This window comes from the organism of the source record quoted next, unplaced genomic scaffold (assembly GCF_019419815.1).
Source record: "Pyrus x bretschneideri cultivar Hongxiangsu unplaced genomic scaffold, Pyrus_bretschneideri_v1 Contig58, whole genome shotgun sequence".
Classification (NCBI taxonomy): domain Eukaryota; kingdom Viridiplantae; phylum Streptophyta; class Magnoliopsida; order Rosales; family Rosaceae; genus Pyrus; species Pyrus x bretschneideri.
Genome location: NW_025999796.1, coordinates 1,099,407 through 1,113,426, shown reverse-complemented (window position 1 = coordinate 1,113,426; position 14,020 = coordinate 1,099,407). Strand labels below are relative to the sequence as shown.

The window sequence follows — 14,020 nt, the reverse complement described above, 5'->3', positions numbered from 1 at the left end:
CATCTTTCTGACCTAAAATTTGATAGAAATTATTATTTAAAAACTAAAATAATGATATTATTGTCTGAAACTAACCAAAAACAACTAAATTAGCATCAATACCAATAACGAATAGTTACTCAAATTGATGCAAGAACTGAATTATAAAGAAAAGTTTATTGGCAAATTTCATAGCAAAAGTATTGATTATTTAAAACAAAATAGATAAGTAACTTGTTCAAGGTACGAATTTATAAAATCAAGTAGACGACGCTTTAGAACAGTGAATGAGGAGAGCAATCTTTTAACCCACTATTACTTAAGATATACTCAATAAAAAATAAAGGAAATTTTAAAAATAACTAAAATTTAGACCTTATATAGAATTAGAGAACTATTGGACCCATCCTGTTGTCTTATTTTTCCCTCACGTTATAATCTCACCGGCCACAGAAAGTTAAAATATTGAAATATTATTTTCTCACCGACAATTATTCCTAAACTTGTTAAAATGACTGAATATTGTAAAGGCTGTGAAAATGGCAGATTGAATGATTTCGTATATCTCATTGACAAAGTATATTGTACAATATATACAACACTAAGTCAACTAATCAACCCTGCATTAATGGCTAGGAAATAGTGATCCATATTTAGTGGGATTTGACTCAAACCTGTTTAGGTAAATATAATACAAGATATTTACATATAATACCGTATAATATTTCCTAAAACTCCCCCTCAAGTTGGAAAGTGAATATTATGAAGTCCCAACTTGTCGCGTAGTGTCACAAATTGATCATTCCCCAAGGCCTTAGTAAATAAATCTGCTAACTAGAAACGTGTAGGTACATGTGAAGGACTAATCATGTGACAATCAATTTCAATATGCCTCGTTCGCTCATGAAAAACGGGATTAGCAGCAATATACAAGGCGGCTTGATTGTCGCAAAATAATGGTGTGGGAGCCTTTTGCGGAACCTTTAAATCTTGAAATATATAGCGCAACCAAGTCAACTCTAAACATGTGTTCGTTATAGCTCGATATTCGGCTTCTACAGATGATTGAGAAACATTGTCTTTTTTCTTGGATTTCCATGAGATGAGAGAATTTCCAAGAAAAACACAATACCCTGTAACTGACCTTCTTGTGGCATGACAACCCCCTCAATCGAAATCACAAAAGGCCTTTAACTCAAGATTATCGAAGGCAGGGAATAACAAACCTTGACCAGGAGTACCTTTGATGTACCTGAGAATTTGTAAAGTTGCATCCCAATGAGGTTTGCGAGGCTCATGTATAAATTGATTCAATGTGTGAACTGAAAAGACTATGTAAGGCCTGGTGACAGTAAGGTAAATCAATCGTCCGACTAGTCTTCTGTACTTGGTGGGATTATCTCCCCGTAGCCAAGTCTTGCAAGACACAAAAAGTGGGAAACAAAATGGCACAACAGTTTAAAGAATTAGTGATTTGGCTAGTAGACATTTTTCTAAGCAAGGTTTAACGAGGCAACTGATGTTGATATGTGTGCATCCAAGCAGAGAGTGTTGTAAAAGTCGTGGGAATGAATGCCTAGATGTTTTAGCCAAAGATGAAAAATGAGGAAGACTTAAGAATAGTAGCATTGTTGCTGTTGTATGATGATTTTCAAAATGCACTCATTTCACTTTTATGATTCTTTAGGGATATGACTCTATATAAGGAGCATTTCGTGTATGATCATAACACACATAAAAGAAAATAGTGAAAGCAATAATACTAATATCCCGTCATTCCTCTCTTTACCTGCAATCCTTTTGTGTTATAGTTATAAAAATAAAACAGTGTGATACATTGCACCCGTTTCACTCCTATCTCTAATAAAGGTTATCTCTCTCACTTTTGCCTATTTATAACAGTGGATGATTTATATATAGCCTTGTATAACCTTTTTGTTTCTTGATATGCCAAATATATCTCAACATGATGCAATATACACACACACACACACACGAGCCCTTTAACAAGAGGGATCCCTATTTTTCTAAAAAAAAAGTAGGGACACCCTCTTGACCGTTAGATTGGCTTTAATGAAATTGTGTGATTGAGATTAAATCACATGCCATACAATTTCATTAAAGTCAAATCCAATGTTCAAGAGAGTGTCCCTATTTAAAAAAAAAAAATGGAGATCCCTCTTGTTAAAGGATTTCTATATATATATTTCTGACGTGTGATGCAACGTATATGGGTCCTAGTTGGGTTCATGAGGTAGTGAATGTTTCCTCCCGCTTGTCAATTAATCTTTGGACTTGTAAATAGTGGGTGTTCTATTCAATGAAAAAGTAAATAAAACTACTTCTGGACTAATTCTTTGGCAATCATTGAGTTGGGGCACACTATAAAGTAAACCTCAGCTACGTAGCACATTAGCTTCTTCCATCCATTCGATTTACTATGTTCTTCAATTTGTTTAGAGAAGAAACAAGAGACAAGAAAACTTCTTTGATTACGATTAAAAAGGAACAATCTTAAATGGACCAAGATCAAATCTCAGGTCATTTCTTGGTGAAAGAAGAAAGAATATATGCATGGTTGCATGGTGGGATGCAATTAATATTATTTATCTTATATTTGTTGCTGGTCACTTTGGTGTCCCTAAATTACTGTGTAATATAATTTTGGCACCGTAAAATTGAGGTAAAGATGCTCAAGAAACTACTTATAAATGTTTTTTTATTTTTACTTTTTTACTTGTGGCTAAAATTGACAGATCAGAGATCAATGCAGTGCGCAAAGATGTTCTTTGCATTTTGATATCATTGTGTGCCTTCTTTTTTAGGCTGCATATCATTCTGTGCTTTGATTAATTGCATTCTTTTGAGATTGACTCTAAAGTGAAACGAACAATACGACAATGGAAGAATGCGTACTCTTTTTCTGGGAAAGAAGATGTTAATGCGCTATACGGAAGTAAGAAGTTCAAGAAGTTCGCGACTGCTTATCCCGGCAACAATAATGTTCCGTACCAGCTTCTTCTACCTATACCGTAGTCGAAGCACCTAAAGGAGAATTTGACATGCGTTTGGTTGATCTGGTTTTTCTACAGAATAGTTAATGTAAAGAGTAGATTGATATATGCATCTTAACCTTCATTTTTTTTTTTTTTTTTTTTTTTTTTTTTTGGCGTTTGCTTAAGAGAATCGAAAAGAGCCTTTTTCATTGCGAGTCTGGCTCTTTTTCTTGACATGGTGAGGTGTGGCTGAAGCTTCTTTTGAGAGAGGTGGTGGAGTGTGTAGTAACATTTGGGCAGCTGCGTCATTCTTTTCATGTTCAGCCACTGTTGATGACATCTGTTTTGGTCTTCAGGAGCGTTTTGTGCAGCATTTCTATCTAAATTTTGAGATTTTTACGCAATTTGTTCATTAGCATTTGTAGATTCTAGTATTTGGGTTTAGGACCAGTGTTGGAATTCGATCACCTCAGTCTGCACCAATCCCCCATAGTTACAACGTATTTCTTGTTTCTCTACGCTTGTAACTAGCTCTTAGAAGTTAGTAAGAATTATGAGGCAATGCCTTGGATTTTGACTCTTCCTAATGTAACCTTGATGTACTAGCTAGTGGAAAAAGGGAAATTGAATTCGATTTGTATTCCAATTACATGTGTTTAAATAAAATTTTATTAGACATCTCTTACGTTCTCAGCTTCAGGCCAAATATTATTTATGAAGCGTTTTCCTTACAAGGATATAAAGAGAGCAACAGATGACATAGTTCTCTCGGCATTTATACTTATATGGTGAAGCTCCTTTCACAAACTGTGCATTTTCCAGGGATGTTAAAGTCTTGGTTCCTTTTGAGTGAGCTCAAGATTTTTTGTCCATCACCCCATTGACGATGGTGCTAATTTGCGTATTAGTTATTTCTTGAACTGTTAAATTTGCTGTGGTTTTTACATTCTTGCTAATTTCCTGAATTCTACATGTAACGTGAAACTAGGAGATGAACCTTCAAGGAAATACATTGACAATCCTTGGAAATTGGTTTTCTAGGATTGACAATAGAACTAGTCATGTGACCATTCTGTCCACAGTTGCTGCAATGTATGAATAACTTGTATATCTTTGCTGTTTGTCGAAATTACCTGTTGCAATGTATGAATAAGTTGCACATCTTAGAACTCCCTTGAATTGGAGGACATGGCTACAAATAGTCCTTGGTGGGGTGGCTGCATTGGTATTTTACATCTTAACGCAACAAAAATTTGCTGCTTAATTTGATTTCATGCATCAAGTCAACATAAGATTGTAGCAGTATCATTTTCCACATCTAAAGCAGGATGCTCATCCACTGGTTCTTATATCTCAACGAATCCAAGAAATTTGTAAAGTTCTTTGGTTCTTTTGTGTCGATTTTGTACATGAATTACCCTTATATTTACTTGTTGGAAGTTCCTTGATGTGCATAGCCAGCCACAGGAGTTTAGCTCACAGCGTTCTAGAATTGCACTGCAGGAGTACTTGCTTCTCTTCAATGAACCTCCAATGTATCTCGTCTCCATTAACTCAAGTAGCATCACGCTAGATGAAAACTATAACGCAAAGGTGAGGGCTCCGTTTCATTTCCACAAGGTGTAAGAAGGCTACTACTATCATCTTTGTCAACTTCATATGATCTTCCCTTCTGATCACAGCTTTCAGACGTCAGGGTTCAAAGTTCTGTGACTCGAAAGGTTGACTCTCTTCAACCTCTCCCTCGTAAATACTTAATGCAGTCCTCATTCCCTTCCCCTTTCGTGCAGATTGCATGGGTCAGGAATGCGGAAACATTATGTTCCAGCTTGGGGTTCGGATCCTGGAGCTTATCACAGGTCGATCATCACAAAACAGTGGAGCAGATCTAGTTCAATGGATCCAAGAGTCGTGCTTCTGTAGTTCTATACAGCAACTACTTCGGTATCTCCATAAAAATATTGAAATTCCACAACTAGTATTGTACTGAATTATTATCATTTCATACGAAAAGTTTCATATTTTATGAAACCAAACTTTGATTGTTTCTTGGAGAGTTTGTACTCCCCATTCCAAACATTTGGTTCAGTTTGCTCTCCAGACTGATATTTCTGCCCTCTGCCTTGTGGATGAATGAAAATATAATTTGTTTTGAAATATAGTCCCGATCATCATTTGACATCAAATATTGAGATTAAAATATCGAACCAAGATTCTGATCCATGACGACCATTGATATTAAATCAAAGGATAGGTAATCATGCATTAGAAAATTTCTGATCCATGACGACCCAAGATTCTGTTCAGAAGAAGAAAATTCACAAAGAGAAATGGTCTTAGAAACTAGCAAGTTAATTGAAAAAGCTAATTTTCCCAAACACATACAAGTGCAGAAGAAAGATACTGCCTCAAATAAATCAGATTCAGATACGAACGCCAAATGACGATAAACACGTTGCTCTCAAAGATCTAAAAGATGTTGCGGTATAAAAACAAAAAGAAAGGAGAAAAGAGACTACGTTGAATAGATTAAGAATGATATGATGGTCATTTATAAAGAGATAGTTGAAGAATAACAGGATGTTCAATCATCACATAACATTTAATGATAACAAGTGTTCCAAAATTCTAGACCGCCATGCCATCATCACAGCCACGCCCTTCCCTACTCTCATCCCCCACCTTGTCATACTGTTGTTACGCTTCTGCAAGTACCCAAAAAACTAGCACAAGTCGTTGAAAACTAGCATCAATCATATCACTGCTGGGCGCACTGCACCCTCTGAGCACCACCAGGCATATCGTCGTCCTCATCATAGGCCTCTTGCTGAGCCTGCTGCTGCTTCCTCCTCATCTCCTCCTCCATGTTCACATCATGCAGAGTCGTCTCCTCACACTCATCCACCTCCATATCGGTGAGCTGAGATGCTGATGCCTTGCCTGGAAGAGCAGCTTCCAATGCCTTGACCTGCTCAGGGCTCAGAGACTCTGGGAATTCCACATTGAAGTGGATGTACAGCTTACCCTTCATGAATGGCCTCTGGTACATGGGCATACCCTCATCATTGATTGCCTTGAACGAATCTGCATCATCAAAACAAATCACAAGATTAATAACATTCTGAGGATTCCCCAACCAATACATCAAATGCTATGAGCTTATACATTAGCTTTACTTACCAGGCTTGACAACTTCGCCAGGGTTTGATTTGATAAGCAGCTGCCTCCCATCTAAATGGGTCAGCACGTACTGGAAGCCGCATAGAGCCTCAGTAAGAGACAGTGTGTGCTCAACGAAAAGGTCCTCGCCCTTTCTCTTGAACTTCGGATGTTCTTTTTGCTGAATGACAAACACTATATCACCAGTGACTGTCTCAGGCTGCATGACAAAGAAGGCGTAGAAAACCAATCAATCCCACATTTCCAAACACAGATCAAACCTCCTACTGCTACTACTAATGCTAATAAAAAATCACAATTAATGAGGACACAGAACATACAGCTTCATCTGCTTCACCAGGGAATGTGATCTTCTGGCCATTCTGCATACCCTTCTCCACATGGACCTCCAAAACCTTCTTCTCTTGAACAACCTTCTCCCCTTTGCACTGAGTGCAGCGGTCTCTGTCACTAATGGTCTCTCCAGTACCCTTACACTCATTGCAAGCATGTTGCATCTGTTGAATCATTGACGGGCCAAGGTGCCTGACTGAGATCTTCATACCAGTTCCTTGACAGCCAGAACACTTCAATGAAGCCCCAGACTTTGATCCCTTCCTGCAATTTTGGAGACAACACATTCACATCCCACACGAGCATCACTATTTCAATCCACAAAGTTATATACTTTATCATATTAAGAAGCTTAACATGCAAATTCACTACTACCCACCCATTACACTTGGAGCATAACACATTTCGCGACAAAGATAGTTTCTTTGATGTCCCAAGATAGAGGTCCTCCAATGAAACCTTCAGTGCGTGGACAACATCTTCTCCACGTCTCTGTCTTCGTCCTCGGCTACTACCACCACCTGCTCATACAAACAAATACAAAATCAATTCACATCCATTGTTCACCACAAATAAGAAACCCCAAGTGGAAACCATGAAAACCAATCGCACGATTCTTACCTCCAAAAGGGCTTCCACCAAAGAAGGATGAGAAGATGTCAAACGGATCGTGGCCTCCACCACCGCCGCCACCCATTCCCTCCTTGAGTGCATCCTCACCATACTGATCATAGATTTCTCGCTTCTCAGGGTCACTCAAAACCTCATATGCCTGAGCCAACTCTTTAAACTGCGCATAATATACGAAAACAACATTAGCCCTCTACAACTACAGATCCAAACCAACCCTTTATCGTATATCCGAAATTCTATCGACAAAATCCCAAATAGAAAACCCAATTCACAGGTCAACCCATGAATTCATTCCCTCAATAATTTACGAAAATACCACATCCAATCAAACTCCACAAAAAGGAAAGGGCTTGGCAGAATTACAAGTATGATATCAACAGAACGATCAGAATCCACAACAACCCAGTTCCCCAAATCCAGATACGGAAACCAGGTCGAGAAATCATAGAAAAACAAAACAGGAGAGGCGGGCACTTACTTTCTCAGGATCTCCACCCTTGTCAGGGTGGTTTTTTATGGCGGCCTTCTTGTACGCCTTCTTCAAATCGTCCGGAGAAGCACTCTTCGAGACTCCCAGAATCTCATAGTACCGAGTGTTATCACTCTTCTTCGGCGCCCTCCCAAACATCTTGGCCGACTAAATCGATCGGAAAAAAAATACCCTAATCGCCAAATCGAATTGAAATCACGAATCTTGTTCCTCTGTTCGTATGGTATTACGAGAAGGCGGAAGATACCTAGCAAGGGCAACTAGGTAAGACGAGCAGCCCGTTTGGGTATTTATAGAGAGATCGGGTCACTATTAAACAGAGAGGCAGTGGACGGTTGGGATTGGGTCCGTGTTTCGGAAGGGTCTAGAATTTCCTCCCTCCTTGGGGATTTTGGTCATCGGGAGTTTTGGACCGTTGGATTGGTTGATGATGGAATTGTTGATTTTTATCAGGAAATGAAAAAGGAAAAGAAGATGGGTTTTGTTCTAGATCCTTCCTAGAGAGTTCATCTTCCCGCTTTTGAAGTCTTGGTCTTCTATCTACAGTGTTTTCCTGCTGTACCGCGTTTGCTTTTTGGTCTTGTTTTATTTATTTATTTTTTTATGAGAAATGCTTTTTTGTTTTAACCTATCGTTATTAAGAGATAAATAAAATAAAATAAATTGTGTTGTAATCTTATAAGTCATTCAATGTGTGGATGGTCAACTCATTACAACTCTACATGTTTGTCTACTAATCCACTTGTTGCCTCATCCTTCTATATAAAATCACACACAAAAACACAAAGCCTTACGGTTGAAAAGAGAGAAAAGAAAGAAGGAAGACAAAAGGAAGAAAAATGAAGCCACAAGGCTCACAACAAAGAGAAGAAAAAGAAGAGGAGAGAATAAAGAGAGTTATTTTTGTAATCTTATTACTTCAGATTATAAATGAAAGCGTCACTGCTACTTTGAGAACGTACTCCAGTCACATTAACTGTAGAGGAACCTCGTAAATTTTATGTCTTGTTTATTTATTTCACTGCACACATCGTCGATTTTACAACACATTATCAGCACGAGAGGTTCTGGTGTTAGTGGAAAGCACAACGCCACAAATCTTGTTCACCTCTGTCGCCTGGAATCTCACAAATAAGAAAATCTTTTCATTTCATCTTAAAATCTTTGTACTACTGATTTTCCTAAAGCAAATATATATATGTTGTTGTATGGCTGTATATCAACATTTGCAAAAGCAAAAGAGTATAGACTAAAAATTCGTTGAGAATCTAACAGCCATGTAAACGGCCTCGGAACTCCAACCTGCAGACCTCGGATTGAAATAATTTCTTCTTCAAAGTTGTTCGTCCGCCCAGTGCCTACAACATATCAAATTTTCAGAAAATTCAAACGGTGCAATCATCGTTGATGCTTGAAATACCAAACCAGTTTCCAATTTCCGCAGAAAATTGGATAGGCACCTTATGAGTACCAAAACTCCATTTCAGTAGCTCAAATAGAAATTGTTTCTTCACGAAAATTGTTTGGTATCCTCTTATCCATATCATACTAAAATTTAAGCTAAATCTAACGGTTTGGTCTTCTCATAAGTTGCAGACACTCTTGACTCCAAAACTTATGGGAACCGTTTCGACATTTTCGAAATTCACTAAAGGAGGAACAACAATGGGAACTTATTGTTACTATTACTTCCTGAGTAACTAAAAGGACTTAGAGTTGTGAAATGAAAAATAAAATAAAAAGAATGAAACAAAAGAAGTGGCAGACCAAGAAAAAAAAACAAAAGCAAAAGATGAGGACTTGATCATTGCATTTTTTATTTTGGCATATTTATGTGCATGGTGTTGGTTTAAAGCCCTATCACAAGTTCTATTTATTTATAGTGGGTAGAATTATTACCCTTTACTTTAAAGTTTTGATATTTATGTAAATGGTGTTGAATCAAAGCTCTTGTCACAAACTTTATTTACTTAAAGGTAATTTATTTACCATGGCTGGAATTACCGCCTATTGCTTTTATTTATTTATTATACTTCTTTTTGTTACGATGACTGCATATTGGACTCAAAGTTCTTTGATTAGATCAGAACCTGAAATTTCTTGATCCTCATCACGTAAAATGATTAGACCCGAAGTTCCATCATGCAAAAAGATCAGGCATGAAGTCCCTAGATCCTCAAAATCAGACATGAAGTTCCTTGATGAGTACCTTAAGTTTGAAGAGCCGAAGTGCCACAACTTAATTGTAATAAAGGACATAAGAGTCTCAGTCCACAGACTATTAAATAAGGACTAGAAGTTCCTTAATGTATGTAAATGATGATATATAATGCATATTTGCTGGAGAGTTTACATCTCAAAGTCTTGATGATTATTGTGTATCACTGGGCATTGATGTTGAATGTTATGTTCCTCATGTCTATACCTAAAAATGGTTTAGCAGAAGCATTTATTAAGCGGATGAATTTGATTACCCACGCTTTGCTCATGAAAAAGAAATTGCAAGATGGGTACATACCATTTTACATAATTCATTATTAAGTTTGGTTGAGACTAGTTGCCAACCATTAATATTTCTCAGTACAACTTATTTTTGCGCACCAGCCAAACATTACACATTTATGAGTTTTTGGTTGTGTTATCCATGTATCTGTTGTACTGCCACAACGTACTAAAATAAGGCATCAATACAAACTGGGAATTTATGTTGGATTTGATTCACCATTTATCATTCAATATTTGGAACTCTTGACTCGGGATATATTTACCACATAATTTACGGACTATGATTTTCATAAGACAGTTTTCCCACCGTTAAGGGGAGAAAATAACATCGTTCTAGAAAAATGATGAGAAAATATCATTCTAGAAGAGTTATGAAAAAAGAGTGTTCCAGAAGAATGGGAATTTATCTTATTTTGATTCAAAAAGCAATCAAAGAGAAAATGAAGTAAGAATAATTGAATGATGCAACGAAAGTGATAAAATCAATAACTTGTTACAAATGTGACTACAAGAATTGATGTCCTGTTAGACAAAATAATGTGGTAGCAAATGATTTATCTGTTGCACGCCTGAAGCGTGGCAGACCCTTAGATTCAGAAGGTTCAGTCATTTGAAAGAAGAAGAATATGGCACTACTGAACTATTACATTCCTGAAGCATAACTGTTGTATGCCAGAAGCAAGACAGTAGTCGTATACATGTCCCAAAAAGGAGAATCCGTGGACATATGAATGTTGATGTCTCATGCATGAAGCATGATAGACATATAGGTTCCAATGACTCAACTCTCAGAAGTGAAGAATAAAATCCCAACTCTATAACGCTCTAGAGGAGGTTATGATCCGCATTCTCTAAATTATGACTATCCTGAAAGAAATAGTGTAATGCCCTTGGAAGAGGCAATGGATATCCAAAGAAATGAAAAGATTTTATGCATGTGCATGCACATGAGAATATGAGACCAATGATTGATGACAACCAATAGTAATTTTGGTCTTTACAAGTAGCTCCTAAATTCATCAATGAGCTGTATTGATATTAAGTCATGTTCTTTTATTTGTCGACGAAAGGAAATATTATTTGCTAAAAATGGAGAAAAGCAATTCCATTACAATCTTGTAAGAACGTGGAAAAATGGACCTATTTATATGTGTATATAATGCAAATAACAAAAAGATGTTGAACCAAATGAGGTTACATATGGGCATTTGTAATACATTGAATTACACTCACATGATATGACACAAGGTTACTAATTGAAACATGAAATTATGCTCTTATAAACAAGTTCATATGAATGAAGAATTATATACGAAAGGTTATGAGTCGCCCACATCATATCTCCATAATTAAATCCCTCAAATATACATGGAAGCAAGTTGCTCTGTATAAATTCCAAAGGAAAATGTGTCATGAAGTGTAGAAAATCTCTTAAGGATCCAGATTGTTTGAAGAAAACCCTGGAAGGGTAAAGCATAAAATATGTACTTAAAATACCAATGGATGTTATAAATTGTCTTAGTGAGTACTATCATTATGATCTTGTTGTAACATACTAAAATCTCTTGCAAGAGTCAATAATATTAGATTTAGACTCCTGAAGAGTCTAGAAAGTTTATAAAGTGTTGAGAGAGATATTGTCTCGAACTGCAGAATCGAACAATATGTCAACACGAATCTTATCCATGATGTTTATAAAGAATCATATGGATTGAAGATTATGAGTTGAATACTCAAATTATTTAGACACTAAGAATGATCATTTATCTTCGCGAAGGTAAAGGTAAATTGATATTTGGTCCAGAAGTACTACATCTTAGTGAAGTATATGCTTTATTGTATTTGGCACAATACATTGAATGAAATAGAACTTATTTATTAATATCTCCAAGAAATTACATACATATAAGTTAAAACAAACAAACAGGAGGGAACCTTCACAAAGGTTGCTCATGTGAAGCCTCAGTACTCGGAAGTACCCCAGAAGGGGAAGGCACCATAGGTTGATTATTTGGAGCCTCAGTACTTGGTGAAACTCCAGACGGCTAAGACAATGGGTGTCTTTGGAATAAAGACTCAAACCCCCTAATTGTCATTTTGAGTCCGACCTTTGAATTCCAGTAGTTGGTCGAGCTTTCTTTTCATGCTCGTCAAGTAATTATTTACAAGCATGTGTAACACTCTATTCTCATGTTTAAGCCCTCTTATCTCTTATTTAAGACTTGCCACCTCAGCCATCAATGATTCAACTTGGTGAGTTTGAGCAAGTATGCGTTGGCCAATATTAGAAACAGAGCCCGCACATTGAATACTGAGAGTCAAGGAATCTTAAACGACCAACTCATCAGACCTGTTTGAAAGGATTCTATTATCCTTGGGAGTGAAAATATTTCTAGCTACCATTGTAACGGTTAGGTCATTCTTCATCACAGAGTCCCCAACCATAAGAGGACCATTAGAAGATAAGAAGAACGAGTGTCATATATTATCTTGACGTGGCTCGTCTGTATGACTCTTAAGACTCAAATCTAAGCAAATGTTCGATGAGCAAGCCATTTTTCAGAAATGATGAAGAAAAAAGGAGGTCAGATAAAATCTCAAAAGTGCAAGAAAAGGAAAATTCTACATACAGTAGTTTTTCGAGCATACATTTTGAGCACAATTGATGCCTCTATAAAAGAAGAAGCAACAGGGCCACTTGTTCAAAAATCGAAGAGATACAGCTCTCCGAATTTCAAAAGTTTGATTTCCTGGATGAAAGTTTGTCGTTACCTTTCACACGCAATCTTAGGTTTTTTGGATATCACATGTAACTTTATCAAAAATCTCTAACAAAGCTGAAAACGCGTGAATCTTACTGTTCTAATTACACCATAGTTACCGACAAAAGTAAATGCACAACACCACTACTTGCTATTGAGAGAATTTTATATATGTCGACCTTCGTCCTCCATGGCAAAACAGACCTGCAAAAAGGCCTAAACTCTTCCTCCTCTCCAAGAATGCATCTTTAACAAAACATCTCAAAATACTCAGTTTTCTTCCTCTCTGAGAATACCTCTTCAAACAAAGTCATACCATAGGAAGAGTATCTCATATCATCAGGGTCGAAAGCAAATGTATCTCATATCATGCTTTCCCTTGTCCTTTTTCTTTGTTGTGGCTCTTATCTGCAAGACAAAGAGAAAGAAAGCAATCAGTCGGAACCTTAAATCAAGCTTCCAATCTGGAACTGATTGTTTGGAAACCTTCCCAGATTACTTACCTTGCATTGCTCTCTAAGTACTCATCTTCAACTGTTGATATGATGTTAGCTATTTACATTGAAGCTGACAAACATAATGAGTCGCTGAAAAGTGATGTTCTAAAACACCATTCATATGCAAGGTTTGCATTCCACTCCTGCATCAGGGGACAAATACTGTAAGAGAATATGTCACACCTGCATAGGAAAAAACCACTTCTACAAAGGGAACGGATAAGGCAAGTGAAAATGATACATTGAAGCTCGTCGAAAATCAACAAGCCCAATAAACAAGTGCTAATTCATCCCCGACAAAATCGAGTATCACTTGTCACGTGAAACTCCTCATGGTTTAATTTCATTCAAGATCAAGTGTCCACCACTCTTGAATCAAATTCCACTCCAGATAAAAAGAGTAAATTCATACATTTGGTGCAAGTCTAGCAGAAAGTCCTACAACCCAGTTCAAGAAAAAGCTTGTGGAAAGTTAACAACAAGTAAAGCACCTCATTTGGCAACTCTCCCCACTAAGAGACTAAAGCAGAAGGATCAATGATCAACATAAAGAATTTGAAATCAGGGGGAGAAACTCATCAAGGGGAGCATCCAAAACAATCAAGATTTTAACAAGTCAATTGAAGACTTGTGGCCATCCAAGGG

At 37.0% G+C, this 14,020-nt stretch overlaps 1 protein-coding gene across 1 annotated transcript; it reads right to left on the bottom strand.

Annotated features, from left to right (window-relative positions):
* Nucleotides 1-5,500: 5,500 nt before the first annotated feature.
* LOC103957942 (dnaJ protein homolog) lies at nt 5,501-7,885 on the bottom strand. The gene is made up of 6 exons (XM_009370168.3): nt 7,600-7,885; nt 7,110-7,278; nt 6,868-7,009; nt 6,476-6,752; nt 6,156-6,354; nt 5,501-6,059 (listed from the first exon to the last, which is right to left on the bottom strand). The coding sequence occupies exons 1-6, from the start codon at nt 7,747-7,749 to the stop codon at nt 5,734-5,736; spliced, it is 1,263 nt and encodes a 420-aa protein (XP_009368443.1). The 5' UTR covers nt 7,750-7,885; the 3' UTR covers nt 5,501-5,733.
* Nucleotides 7,886-14,020: the final 6,135 nt, after the last annotated feature.